Below are 13,871 nucleotides of genomic sequence, written 5' to 3'. Positions count from 1 at the left end.
CTGACGCTTTGATCTGAGATGGTGGCGCTGAAGACATACCGCGAGTCCTAGCTTAACGACCACAATGGAGCCAGGACCAGTTGCTAAGTTAAATGCGTTTTGCCTCCTTTTGTGACCTTTCTCGCCAGTCGTTACGTGAATCACTTCAGTTGCTAAGTTAGTCGTTAAGCGAATCCAGCTTCCCCCATTGACTTTGCTTGTCAGAAGGCCGCAAAAGGGGATCACGTGACCCCAGGACGCTCTGACCGTCATAAATACGAGTCAGTTGCCAAGTGTCCCGGTTTTGATCACGTGACCATGGGGATGCTGCAACGGTCCTACATGTGAAAAACGGTCATAATTACTGCCCTCAACTGCTGGTCTCATAATTCAATGAGGTCTCCAGTTTTCTACCAGTGATTTTCAACCTTGAGAACGTTAAGATGGGTGGAATTAAATGGTCTATTATCCACTTTGGGGGTGGATTTTATTTTTTTCTGTTTTGAAATCAGATACTCCACACTCAGATCTCCTGGTGGTCTCCCATCCTGCCACAAAACAGGTCGATTCTGATTGGCATTTCCAGCTCGGAACCTTTCCCCAATCCATGCCTTCTATTATGCCATTGTTTTATTTTATTATTAGTTTTATCCTCATCTCTTAAACGCTGGAAAGAACCAAAATGGATTATGTATGAAAAAAAAAATCATAAAATGCCACAAAATAAACAATTCGCATCAAATAAAGCACTGCAAAGGAGGAAGAAACAGACATGACAACTTTGCAAAAAAAAAAAAAAAAGGAAAGGAAGAGGCAGAACGGATATGGGTCAGGCTTCAAAAGAACAGCATAGTCTTAAATTTTCAATTTGCATAATTTAAACACTTTAATTATTTGTCTTTTTATCATCTGTAAAAGGCCCAGAGTTGCCTTGCAGAAACATTGAATAAAAGAATATGAAATCATCAAATAAAAGAATGGATCCCAAACAAGAATGCCTCAGGAGATTTTTTAAAAAAAAAGAGAGAGAGAGAGAAAGGAATTTGCAATTCGGGTGCCACAACTATTGCCAACAATTTACAAGGGTTTTTACAGCCGGCCTCTCTCATCTGGATGTTTGTACCTGCCCAATTCGACAATTGTCAGGGTTCTGTGTTTTTATTCCCCAGGATGCAAAAGACCACAATATGCCACTTCAAAGGGGTCGTTGAGGAAGATCAGAGAGGTGGGAGGAAGTGTGTGTGTGTGTGTGGGGGGAAGGTGCCATGGGTTCCCCCCACCCAGAAAAGGCCATTGAATTTTATGAGCCCCTCTTTTGAAGTCCCGAGATGGCTCCAGGAATCAAGAATTGATGCCTCCGGGCTTCCTTCCTCCTTAATGTGGACTAATGGACTGGGTGGCTTTTGCTGAAGACATATGGGAGAGAACGCAATTGATTCTGCTTATAACAGAATGACAGAGCTGGAAGGGGCCCTGGAGGTCATCTAGTCCAGCCCCCTGCTTAAGCAAGAGTCCTTATTCCATTCAGGAGAAATGGCTGCCCAGTCTCTTCTTGAAAAACCTCCAGTGTTGGAGAAACCACAACTTCTGGAGGCAAGCCCTTACACTGGTTAATTGTCCTCACTGTTAGGAAGTTTCTCCTTAATGCTAGATTGATTCTTCCTAGGAACCGGGGTTAGCCGCGTGGAAGGACCAACGGCCTAGCCTTATAAGCTATCGGGAATTGCGTATAGAAATTTGCAACACTGATTTTGATTCTGTGAATCGAAAAATACAAGTCGGAGTGTTTCTCAATATTAGGAATGTTAGGATGAATGGACTTTGAATCCCAGAATCCCCCAGCCAACATACTTCAAGATGGGTGGACGTCAACTCCCAGAATCCCCCAGCCAGCATGATTTAAGAGGGGAAGAGTTCAACTCCCAGAATCCCCCAGCCAGCATGATTTAAGAGGGGAAGAGTTCAACTCCCAGAATTCCCCAGCCAGCATGATTTAAGAGGGGAAGAGTTCAACTCCCAGAATCCCCTAGCCAGCAGGCTTTAAGAGAGGACTTTAACTTCCAGAATCCCCCAGCCAGCATGATTTAAAAGGGGAGGACTTCAACTCCCAGAATTCCTCAACCAGCAGGCTTTAAAAGGGGAGGACTTCAACTCCCAGAATCCCCCAGCCAGCATGATTTAAAAGGACTTCAACTCCCAGAATCCCCCAGCCATCAGGCTTTAAGAGGGGAGGACTTCCACTCCCAGAATTCCCCAGCGGGCATCATTTAAAAGGGGTGGGCTTCTGGGAATTCAAACTACTGAGGCTGAGAATCAGTGTGCCTTCAGCTTTGGAGGCAGAATCTGAATATTGGGGTCACAGCAGCAACAAGGAAAGAAGGGGCATCCTGGGAATGGTGTCAAATCTGTAAGAGGGTGGGCGGGACCTCATGGATGAAGCTCCGCCCCTCCTTGCAGCTTTTTACCTTCCTACTAGGGAAGGCTGCCTTAATTTCCAATTTGCGGGGTGTCTCATGCGACATCATCCAAGACGAAGGCCAGTAAGATGGTTGGGAAATTGCAAAGAGTTTCAACTAGGTTTAGACCCTGAGGGATCAGGCCGAAATCCATGTATCTAGTCTCCATCTCAATGGTGGACTACTCTAACCATAATCCTCCATCTGATGCAAAACGGGGTCCTTCCTCCTTCTTCAAGGGATTTCAACGCATTTCAAGAGACAATAGGATGCCTTTGATACGGAGCTCCTCAACTTGTTTAATGACCATTTGAAGTCACAACAGCATTGACGCTTACGACCGTCGCGGCAACCTCATGGTCATGTGATCAAAATTCAAACTCTGACTCGTATTTCTGACAGTCGCAGTGTCTCCTGGGGTCACATGATCCCTTTTCGTGACCTTGACAAGCAAAGTCAATGGGGAAATTGGATTCACTTAACAACCGTTACCAGCTTAACAACTGCAATGATTCACTTAACAAACGTGACGAGAAAGGTCGCAAAATGGGTCAAAACTCACTTAAAAACTGTCTTGCTTAGCGTTGGAAATTTTGTGGTTGTAAGTCAAGTTCAACCTGTACTGGTGGGTGGATCCCTCTTTTCACAAGCAGAATTGTTTCACCGACTTAAGTTGGTCACATCTTTATAAACCATCATTCATGGCTTGTTATGGGTTGGACGGTTCAACAACCTGTGGATCTCTGGCTTGTTCTGGAGTGGATTTTACACATTGTACAACTAAGTTGCCAATCCAGACCTTGCTAAATTGAGACGCAATATTCCCGCGCCACCAGAAAGTTCCTGGGTGTCAAACAATTGTGGGAATCCATCATCTAAAACCTCAAATGACTCCACTGCCCAGGATCTGCAGATCTTCTTTATCTTGTCTTTTTACCAGCCTCGCACCGGCTTCCATGTCTCCACAACTCGGCCCCCACTATGGACGAAGAAGATGGGGTGCATTGCGGCCGTGGCACACGCCTATCATTTGGGCAGGGCGGGGTTCCCCAAGTTGCATAAAGCAAAGAGAAAGAGAGAAAAGTGAGACAATTGGAAACACAGCTAGCTGCGTTGACAAACACACTTCCCAGGGTCAAAAAAAAAGGCCCAGTGGACGCATTCACACAACCTGAAAAAAAAAACCTGCTTGGGGTTAACTCGTGTTAGCCTTGTTTTGTGGCTGAATGTCATGCGAACGCTTCCAGATTAGTCAGTTTAAGATCCTGGGCATTGTGCAAAGCAGAAAAACTGGCGAGTCAGAATTCAGGTTAAATGGGTTGTGTGAATGCAGCCTCGGAAGACCTTTGGGAGAGGCTGGACCAACAGCAAACCTGCACAGAAGGGGTTGTTTGTTGCCAATTTCACTGTATACATGTTATACTTTAATAATAAAGGGTTTATTATTATTATTTATTATTATTATTTTAGATCCAAGCCAGACTTACGTGATAAGGAATCAGAGCAAGGAGGCTGCCCAGAGGGAACTTGGCAAAATCCAGCTTCCCGGTCATGGGTTCGATTTTTCCGTGCTCCTGGGTCATCCCCACCAATCTGTAAAGGAAGATCAGAAACTGCTTTTCCTTCTGGATGGGACCTCTCTTTTTCTGAAGACGTGCCATTTCGCAGAATCCTAGGGTTGGGAGAGACCTTAAAGATCCTCTAGTCCAACCCCCCGCCAAGGCAGGAGACCCTATACAGGTAGTCCTCGACTTACAACGGTTCATTTAAAAAGTGACACAAGATTGTTTTTCACATTTACAACTGTTGTAGCATCCCCACGGTCACGTGATCAAAATTCAGAGGCTTGGCAACTGACTCGTATTTACGAAGGTCGCAGGGTCCCGTGATCATGTGATCCCCTTTTGCGACCTTCTGACAAGCACAGTCCAGGAGGAAACCAGATTTATTTAAGAACCCTGTTACTAATGTAACAACTGCAGGGATTCACTTAACAACTATGGCAGGAAAAGTCGTAAAATGGGGCAAACCTCATTTAACAAATGTTTCACTTAGCGACAGAGGTTTTTGGCTCAATTTTGGTCTTAAGTCAAGGACTACCTGTAGCATTCCAGATTGCCCTTGCTGGAAAATAATGGCGGAGGGAGAAGCCCTGGACAGGCTGCTGTTCTTTAGGGAAAGCGCTGAGGAAGGAGGGTTCTTCTTGGTGGTGGCCCCACGGGATCTGTGGAAGTCCGGCTGCATTAAAGGCCCTTCGCTTTTAGGCAGGAACCGAGGGGGTCTCCTCCCTCTTCCACTGACCCTTTGGCCCAGAGTGACTTGAAGGGTGTTTATGTTTTGAAATTTTTAAAAAAATGTATTATATTTTTAATTATCCATGCTGTATGGATTGGGGCAGCCTATAAATACTTTTTGAGATAGATCAGTGGTTCTCAACCCTTTTAATGCCGCGACCCCAACCGGTCGTAAGTCGAGAACTAAACCGGTCATAAGTCGAGGACTAAACCGGTCGTAAGTCGAGGACTACCCAACCGGTCGTAAGTCGAGGACTTTCCCTGCCCGGGAGTGCCGCGCATGCGTGGTTCTGCCCCCTGCGCCGGCCGAGGCGTAGCTGGCAAGCGGCAGAGACGGAGCAGGCCGACCACCAGCTGGCCCAGCCCAAGGGAGGTAAGGCACCCGCCGGAAAAGGGGGAAAAAATGGCAGACAAAAAAATGGCGGACAAAAAAAATGGCGGACAGCCTTGCTTGGCGACCCCCATGAAATGGTCGATTGACCCCAAATGGGGTCCCGACCCACAGGTTGAGAACCACTGTGATAGATAGACAGATGACAGATCAGATGGATGGATGGATGGATGGATGGATGGATGGATGGATGGATGGATGGATGGATGGATGGATAGATAGATAGATAGATAGATAGATAGATAGATAGATAGATAGATAGATAGAGATAATGACAGATATAGATCATTAATATATAAGAAATGAAAGATAGATAAATGATAGATAATAAACAGATTGAGATAGATAGATTAGATAAATAAATAGATCATTAATATATAAGAAATGAAAGAAAGTTAGACAAATGATAGATACTAAAATGAATTGAGGGATAGATGGACAGATCATTAATATATAATAAATGAAAGAGATAAATGGATAATAGATAATAAATAAACAGATGAGATAGATGATAGATAATAGATATAGACAGACAGACAGACAGATAGATGGATGGATGATAGGGATGAAGAGAGAAAGAGGATTGATTGGTGTATAATAGATGATTAATATATTATTGAAATAGGTAATAAAGATACATAAATGATTAGATAATTTAAATGATACATAATGGATAAATGAATAAATATACATAGATGAGATAATAGAAATGATAGTTAATTGATAAACAAACAGATGAGATATAGATAATAGACAAATGATAATAAAAGATAGAAATGATAGATAATAGATAAATGAAAATAGAACGACAAAAAAGATAAATAGCAAATAATTTGGGTGTGCCTCAACTTACAACAATTCATTTAGTGACCGTTCAAAGTTACAACGGCACTGAACAAAGTGACTAATGACCGTTTTTCACGCTTACGACCGTTGCAGCACCCCCTCCCCCCGTGGTCACATCAAAATTCAGACGCTTGGCAACTGACTCATATTTACAACGGTTGCTGTGTCCCGGGGTCATGTGATCCCCTTTTGCGACCTTCTGCCAAGCAAAGTCATTGGGGAAGCTAGATTCACTTAACAACTGGCTTGCTTAACAACTGCAGGGATTCACTTAACGACTGTGGCAAGAAAGGTCATTAAAATGGAGCTAAGCTCTCTTAACAATGGTCTCGCTTAGCAACAGAAATTTTGAGCTCAATTGTGGTCGTAAGCCGAGGACTGCCTGTAGACAGATAGACAGACAGACGGATAGATCTGGGAGAGGGATGGATAAAGAGACCGACAGACAAATATCTAAATAAGATGTCCGAGCTGGGTGCAAAGTACGGAGGGCTGGGAAGGAAGAACCAGGCACCCGGGAATTATAGTCTCTTTACTTGAGGTCCGGGTGTCCGTCCACCAGGGCAAAGCCTGTCGGGAGCTGGCCCAGGCTATGCAGACTTAAGCCGGTCCAGCCGCAGTCCACCAACAGCTGGTTCCGATGAGGGTAGTGACCGATCACTCGCGTCCAGACCCGGACGGCCACGTCCTCCAGCTGGCAGGAGCCAATCAGCATCTGCTGGACATCTGGAAGGGAAGGAGAGCCATTGGGCCACTTGTGGTCTTTTGACCGGCCTACCTGATAGGGTTGTTGTTGCAGGGGTGGGAAGGAGGCAAATAGGTAGCCAAAACAGCAATGCACAAACATACCTCAAGTCATTCTCAACCTTGTGTGAACTTCGATTCCCACAATTCCCCAGCCAGCATGGGTGGACTTCATCTCCCAGAATTCCCCAGTCAGTAAGCTGACTGGGGAATTCTAGGAATTGAAGTCCTCCTATCTTCAAGAGTCCAAGATTGAGAAACTTGGCTGTCACTAGTAAAGCTAGGGGAAAGGAATGATGACCAAGAGGACCTGGGTTCAAATCATCTCCCTCCCCCTTGAACCCAGAGCTCCAGGTATGAATTTGGACCAGCCCCTCCTCTCTCCCTGTGTATCTATATAATTTTATATAATTTTTAATGTCTGTCTGTCTGTCTGTCTGTCTATCTATCTATCTATCATCTATTTCCATATCTATCCATCCATCCATCCCTCTCATTCTATCTATAGCTATCACGTATCTATCATCTAGTGGTATCTATCATTATCCATCTGTCCATATCTATTATCTATCTATGATTCTATCAGCTATCTATTTTTCTATCTATGGCTCTCTCTATCTTTTTATTTAACTCTGATTTTATCACCTATCTATCATCTATTATCTATGTCTCACATCTCTCTCTTCCCCCCTCTCTCTGTCACTATCATCTCTCTCTCTCGCCATTTTGGCTGCAGGGACGGAGAGGAGTGTGTTCCTAACAAAAAACGGCAGGATCTTTGTTGTCGTTTTTTCCCCCTTTGGTTTTTTTTTTTTTTTCCATGGTGGCTTTCTTTTCTCCTGGACCCTCTTTGGAACAAGGCCTGCGGCGAGGAAGCCGACATATGGAAAGCGTTAGGCCGAACATGTGCATCTGTTTAGGCTGGAAATGCCTGTCGAGCCAGCACAGAGAGCCAGTTGGGTCTGGTGGTGAAGGCACCAGGCGAGAAAGTGGGAGACGGGGAGTTCTAGTCCCGCCTCAGGCATGAAAGCCAGCTGGTTGACCAGTCACCAGGAGACGGGGAGTTCTAGTCCCGTCTTAGCCATGAAGGCCAGTTTGGGCCAATCACCAGGAGACGCGGAGTTCTAGTCCCGCCTCAGGCATGAAAGCCAGCTGGTTGACTTTGGGCCAGTCACCAGGAGACGGGGAGTTCTAGTCCCGCCTTAGCCATGAAGGCCAGTTTGGGCCAATCACCAGGAGACGCGGAGTTCTAGTCCCGCCTCAGGCATGAAAGCCAGCTGGTTGACTTTGGGCCAGTCACCAGGAGACGGGGACTTCTAGTCCCGCCTTAGCCATGAAGGCCAGTTTGGGCCAATCACCAGGAGACGCCGAGTTCTAGTCCCGCCTTAGGCATGAAAGCCAGCTGGGTGACTTTGGTTCAGCCCCCCCCCCTCTCTCTCAGCCCAGTCTACCTCACAGGACTGTTGTTGTGAGGAAAGGAGGAGGACTGAGTGGAAGAAGTGTTGGAGATAATTTGCCACCTTTTAAAAATAATAAAGAAGGGATACAAATAAAATAATAAAATAAATGAAATATAAAATAAAATAATAAAATAAATGAAATATAAAATAAAACTATAAAATAAATGAAATATAAAATAAAATATAAAATAAAATATAAAATGACATAAAATATAAAATAAAATAAACAAGACAAAAATAATGAAATAAAATATAAAAAAGTATGACATAAAATATAAAATAAAATAGTATTATAAANGGGACCCCTTGAGGTCCACAAGACGGCCAGGCCTGTTTCAGGAAGAGTCTGGGGGGGGGCGGGGAGGGGGGGTTCAGATGGGGGAACCTCTGTTGTTTTCCTTCTACTTACCATAAAAAATATAATTTCCCGGGTGAACTTCGCTGAGTTTGGCCATGATGGGCACCGGGTGGCTGCAGGAGGGCGTGGAGCCGATGCTGGACTTCAGGCAGGGCACCCCGGCTTCCCGGAGCCTGCGAGTGGGAATCAAAATGGACTCTCCTGTCATACAAGTGGTCCTTGACTTACGACCGTTCGTTTAGAGACCGTCCAAAGCTGCAAGTCGGCCTTGGAGGGGAAGCATTGGACACGGATTCTCAGATGAGGAGAAACTGCTTGCATTTTTATCGTGGGAATGTGAGAGAGGATGGATGCCAGGAATGTCCCCAGCCCCATTTCAAAGAAAAGATTCCATCCCTCGCTCTTCCTCTCTCCTTCCTTCCCTTTTCTTTCTGCTGGCTCCCATTTCTTTCCTTCTTTTTTCCTTCCTTCTTCTTTCCTTTTTTCTCCTCCTCTCTTTCCTCCTTCCTCTCTCCTGCCCTTCTTCCTTCTCTCCCCTTCTATCTTTCCCTCCTCCTCCTATTTTTCCCTCCTTCTCCTCCTCCTTTCTACTTGCTTCCTTTTCCTTTCTTCTTTCCTTTCTTTCTTGCCTCTCTTTCTTCCTTCTCTTCCCTCTTCTCTCCTTCCCCCTTTCTTCCTCTCTCCTTCCTTCTGTTCTTCCTCCTTCTGTCCTCCCTCCCCCCTCCTTCCTTCTATCTTTCGCTCCTTCTTTCCTTTTTCTTTCTCTTCCCTCCCTCCCTCCCTCCCTCCCTCCCTGGATCACGGGGCTGGACTGGAGGACCTCAAGGCAACCACACAGGCCACCTTTTTCTCTCCTTGTTTCTCTCCTTCGAATTCATTGCCAGGATATGCAAAACTTTTGCAAAACTTTCCTTTCCCTTCCCTTTGCAACCCTGCTCTAAAACCTCTGCCCCCCCGCTTTTCTTTTCTCTATGGGGTGCAAATCCACCCCCCCAGCTTTGTCTGAGCCAGTGGGAGGAGGAGGGGGGCCCTAGAAAGGCAGGGGGGAGGGGAGAGGGGAGAGGGGGGAGGACAAATGCCACTAAAGGCCACCTGGACATCGCTGGGTCTTTGAAGAGGCAACTTCAAAGGGGCAAAAGCTCACCTGAAATCCTGGGAAGAACCTGGGGGTGGCATGGGGAGGGGGGGGGAATATGGAAAAATCCCGCCAATAAACATCTTGACCCCTCCCCAATTCAGCTAAGACATTTACACCGGATAATAAACAAGGATTAGCTTTTATAGCCTTTTAACCGGAATTGGGAATCTTGACCAGACCTTTTCAAAACTGGCTAGGCCTTTTTTTAGTGTGTGGGGGGGTGGTTCAATAAAGACACATTTTTTCCCTGAAAGAAGAGATAAAATAGTCCTCAACTTACAACAATTCGTTTAGTGACCGTTCAAAGTTGCAACGGAACTGAAAAAAAGGGAATTAGGATCGTTTTTTCACACTTAAGACCGTTGCAGCCTTTCCAGGGTCACGTGATCAAAATCCAGACGCTTGGCAACTGACTCGTATTTATGACGGTCGCAGTGTCCCGGGATCACGTGATCCCCTTTTGCGACCTTCTGACCAGCAAAGCCAATGGGGGAAGCCAGATTCACTTAACGACCGTGTTAATAGCTTAACCGCTGTGGCAAGAAAGATCATAACACGGGGCAAAACTCACTTAACAAATTTCTCGCTTAGCAACAGGAATTTTGGGCTCAATTATGGTTGTAAGTTGAGGACTCCCTGTAATGCAGGGGAAAAAAGGGACAAAAATGTTGCAATCCAAAAGCGCAGATGAGGGAGGAGATGAAAATTGAGCCTGAGTTATAACTCTGCAGTGGGTTCTAGTCCTGCTTTAAGCAGGAAATCTGGCTGGGTGACTTTGGGCCAATTACTGGGAGTGGGTGAGTTCTAGTTCAGCCTTAGGCATGAAAGCCAGCTGGGTGACTTTGGGCCAATCACCAGGAAACGGTGAGTTCTAGTCCCGCCTTAGGCACCAAAGCCAGTTGGGTGAGTTTGGGCCAATCACCAGGAGACTGGGAGTTCTAGTCCTGCCTCAGGTGTGAAAGCCAGCTGGGTGACTTTAGGCCAATCACTGGGAGAGGGTGAGTTGTAGTTCCACCTTTGGAATGAAATCCAGTTGGGTGACTTTGGGCCAATCACCAGGAGACTGGGAGTTCTAGTCCTGCCTCAGGTGTGAAAGCCAGTTGGGTGACTTTGGGACAGTTCCTCTCTCTCTCTTTGGCCAATCTACCTCACAGGGTTATTGTTGCGGAAAAAACAAGAGGAGGAAGGTATGTTTGTCATCCTGAGGTATTTATAAAAATAATAAGCCTGGAAAAGAAAGAAAGAAAGAAAGAAAGAAAGAAAGAAAGAAAGAAAGAAAGAAAGAAAGAAAGAAAGAAAGAAAGAAAGAAAGAAAGAAAGAAAGAAAGAAAGAAATACTTACTGCTCCATAAAGTTCAGGGTCATCTCCGTGGTCCTCTGGGCGACCGACTGGGTTTCCGACACCCCCTGGCAGCCGTACGAGTTGCCACAATGGGCGTAGATGCCCACCAGCTCCGTCGTGCCTTCGGAGACAGCCTTGGCGAGACGCAGAGCGGCGGGATCCGAGGCTTTCACACCGGCTGCAAAAAAAAAAAAGCAGAGAAAGGGAGCTGATTCCCCACCGTACAGGTAATCCTCAATTTACGACCACAACTGACCTCAAAATTTCTGTTGCGGAGCGAGGCAGTCATAATGTGAGTTTTGCCCCGTTTTACGACCTTAAGTGAATCCCTGCAGTCGTAAAACGAGTCACACGGTCGTTAAGTGAATCCGGTTTCCCCATGGACTTGGTTGGTCAGAAGGTGTCGCAAAAGGGAATCACGTGACCCCAGGATACTGCGACCGTCGTAAATTCGAGTCGGTTGCCAAAGCGGTCGTGTGAAAAACGGTCCTAGGTCACTTTTTTTCAGTGCCTTTGTAACTTCAGTCACTAAATGAACGGTCTTAACTTGAGGACTGCCTGCAATGTTAGCGATGCCTGTTCTCTTCCACAACCTAGTGCCTCAGGAAGACCAGAACCATGGGTCCCATCATATTGAAGGGCAGAGCTTGTGGGCCAACCTCAAGTGCCTGAGCTATTTAAGAAACCTTAAAACTTGAGTTTGGGCAAATGGAACCTCCAGTCTCGGGAGTAGTCTACCTTAGGATTTCTGAAGATGGGAAAACGAGAGAAAATGCAGCAGCCAATTGCAGTCAGGCCCTTACATGAAGTCTGGTGGGTCACTAGCACCCTGTGTTGCGAGAATCTTCTGGATTCGAACTCATTACTCTGTTGATTGTATGGGGATGAGATGGAGGGGCTCGGCTTGGGAAGGAAGAGGAAGAGGGAGAAGCATAAACTTCCTCAATATGGGCTCGTTCCTTATTTATTTATTTACGTATTTGTTTATCCCATTTCAACATTTATGTGCTGATTCAGAGTTTCCCAGCCTTGCCAAGTTTAAAATGGGTGGACTTCAATTCCCAGAATTCCTTTGAAAATCGGTCCTAGATTTTTTGTCTACTTGAAGTCCTCAACTTACGATGGGTCGTTTAGTGACCGTTCAAATTGACAATGGCACTGAAAAAAGGACAAATTTTCCACACTTATGACCGTTGCAGCATCCCCCACGGTTCACATGATCAAAATTCGGACGTTTGGCAACCGACTCGTATTTATGACGGTCGCAGCGTCCCGGGATCACATGATCCCCCTTTTGCGACAAGGAAAGTTTTGGGGGAAGCCAGATTTTACTTAACAACCACATGATTCATTTAATAACTGCAATGATTCGCTTAACAATTTTACAAAAGGGAGCAAAACTCACTTAACAACTGTCCTGCTTAAAAACGGAAATTTTTGACCGAATTGTGGTCATAAGTTGAGGACTACATGTATTGCCTAAATCTCGGGTTTTTCTACCCAATCTGTGTCTTTTCTTTTCCACTGTTTCTAGATCCCCCCCCATTTGGAGAATTTGGGGGTCACGACTAGCAGAGAGCAGGAAAAGGAGGCTAAGGGGACACAGCTAGTCCTCGACTTACGACCATTTACTTAATGACCATTTGAACTTAAGACCTCACTGAAAAAAATTGAGTTATGATGAGTCCTTGTACTTATGACCCTTGCAGTGTCTCTGTGGTCATGTGATCAAAACTGGCAACTGGCATGAACTTATGACGGTTGCAATGACCTTTCCAGCTGGCCTCTGGCAAGCAAAGTCAATGGGAGAAGCCAGATTCACTTAACGACCGTGTGATTCATTTAATGGCCACCGGGATTCACTTAACGGCCATGGCAAAATTGGTTGCAAAATTGGCCATAAGTCAATTAGCAATTGCCTCACTCAGAAACAAAAGTGCTAGTCCCTATTGTAATTGTAAGTCGAGGATGAATTGTGTGTTCCCAGCAGAGCAGGTACCTCGTGCGTTGTCGCAGTCAATCTTCAACCACACTTTCCAGGGCCGGCCCGTCCGCAGAGGCCTCCTTTTCAGCCGGTCCAGGGCTTGTGGACTGTCCACCAACACCTGGAAGGCGTCCAGCTTCTCGGCCAGGGCGGCACAATCGTCCACCTTGTCGAAGGGCAGCGGGTAAGCATAGAGGATGTCGTCGAAGCCGCCGTCGGCAAAATAGCGGGCCTCGGCCAGCGTGGAGACCACAATTCTCCGCAGGGAGCCCCCCGTCATGAGGTGCCCGCCTTCCCTGTGAGGGAGGCAGAGAAAGAAGAATGACTGCGGGGGATGTGAGTGGTCCCTGGGGTTCCCTGAGTTGGGTGGTTTCCTTGCAGACGTTTCGTGACCCAACTAGGGAACATCATCAGTGCTAGAAGGGAGGAGGAGGAGGNGACGACAATGACTGAGGTTCTTTGGTCCACTCTAAGCTTGGGTGGTTTCCTTGCAGACGTTTTATGACCCAGCTAGGGAACGTCATCAGTGCTAGAAGGGAGGAGGAGGAGGAGGAGGAGGAGGAGGAGGAGGACGTCGTCTCATGACCCAACTAGGGAACGTCATCCCTCATTGGGTGAGTTTGTGTAGTGGAGGAGGAGGGTGGTGCAGAGTCCGAATATCACCCGGGGGGAATTTCCCTGCAAGAGACCCAAGCTGAGCATTGCTGATGAGAGACCCCCCCCCACTCACAGCGTCTTGTGGGTCTTCATGTGGGGCCTGAGGGCCACCCCCAGCGCTTGGCAACGCTCCTGCATGCGCTGCGCATTCCTCGAGGCTACGTCGAGATCCACCGTAAAGGCCGGAGTCGGCAATTCCGCCACAGGCCGTCCTTCCCACAT

At 46.4% G+C, this 13,871-nt stretch overlaps 1 protein-coding gene across 1 annotated transcript; it reads right to left on the bottom strand.

Annotated features, from left to right (window-relative positions):
* Positions 1-3,358: 3,358 nt before the first annotated feature.
* On the bottom strand, positions 3,359-13,871 carry LOC107286019 (D-threo-3-hydroxyaspartate dehydratase-like). The gene is made up of 7 exons (XM_015814304.1): positions 13,723-13,871; positions 13,008-13,288; positions 11,009-11,186; positions 8,580-8,701; positions 6,503-6,692; positions 3,923-4,028; positions 3,359-3,458 (listed from the first exon to the last, which is right to left on the bottom strand). The coding sequence occupies exons 1-7, from the start codon at positions 13,869-13,871 to the stop codon at positions 3,369-3,371; spliced, it is 1,116 nt and encodes a 371-aa protein (XP_015669790.1). The 3' UTR covers positions 3,359-3,368.

This window comes from Protobothrops mucrosquamatus, unplaced genomic scaffold (genome assembly GCF_001527695.2).
Source record: "Protobothrops mucrosquamatus isolate PMUCROS unplaced genomic scaffold, P.Mucros_1.0 scaffold235, whole genome shotgun sequence".
In the NCBI taxonomy this organism is placed as follows: domain Eukaryota; kingdom Metazoa; phylum Chordata; class Lepidosauria; order Squamata; family Viperidae; genus Protobothrops; species Protobothrops mucrosquamatus.
The sequence above is the reverse complement of the archived record's forward strand: the minus strand, read 5'-3'. Positions and strand labels throughout refer to the sequence as shown.

Coding starts and splice junctions, on each gene's coding strand:
- LOC107286019 (XM_015814304.1), bottom strand. CDS start 13,871: ATGTGGGAAGGACGGCCTGTGGCGGAATTGCCGACTCCGGCCTTTACG. Junction 6,693..8,579: donor GGGAAATTATATTTTTTATG/GTAAGTAGAAGG, acceptor CTTCCCTTCCAG/ATGTCCAGCAGATGCTGATT. Junction 4,029..6,502: donor GACGGACACCCGGACCTCAA/GTAAAGAGACTA, acceptor CTTCCTTTACAG/ATTGGTGGGGATGACCCAGG.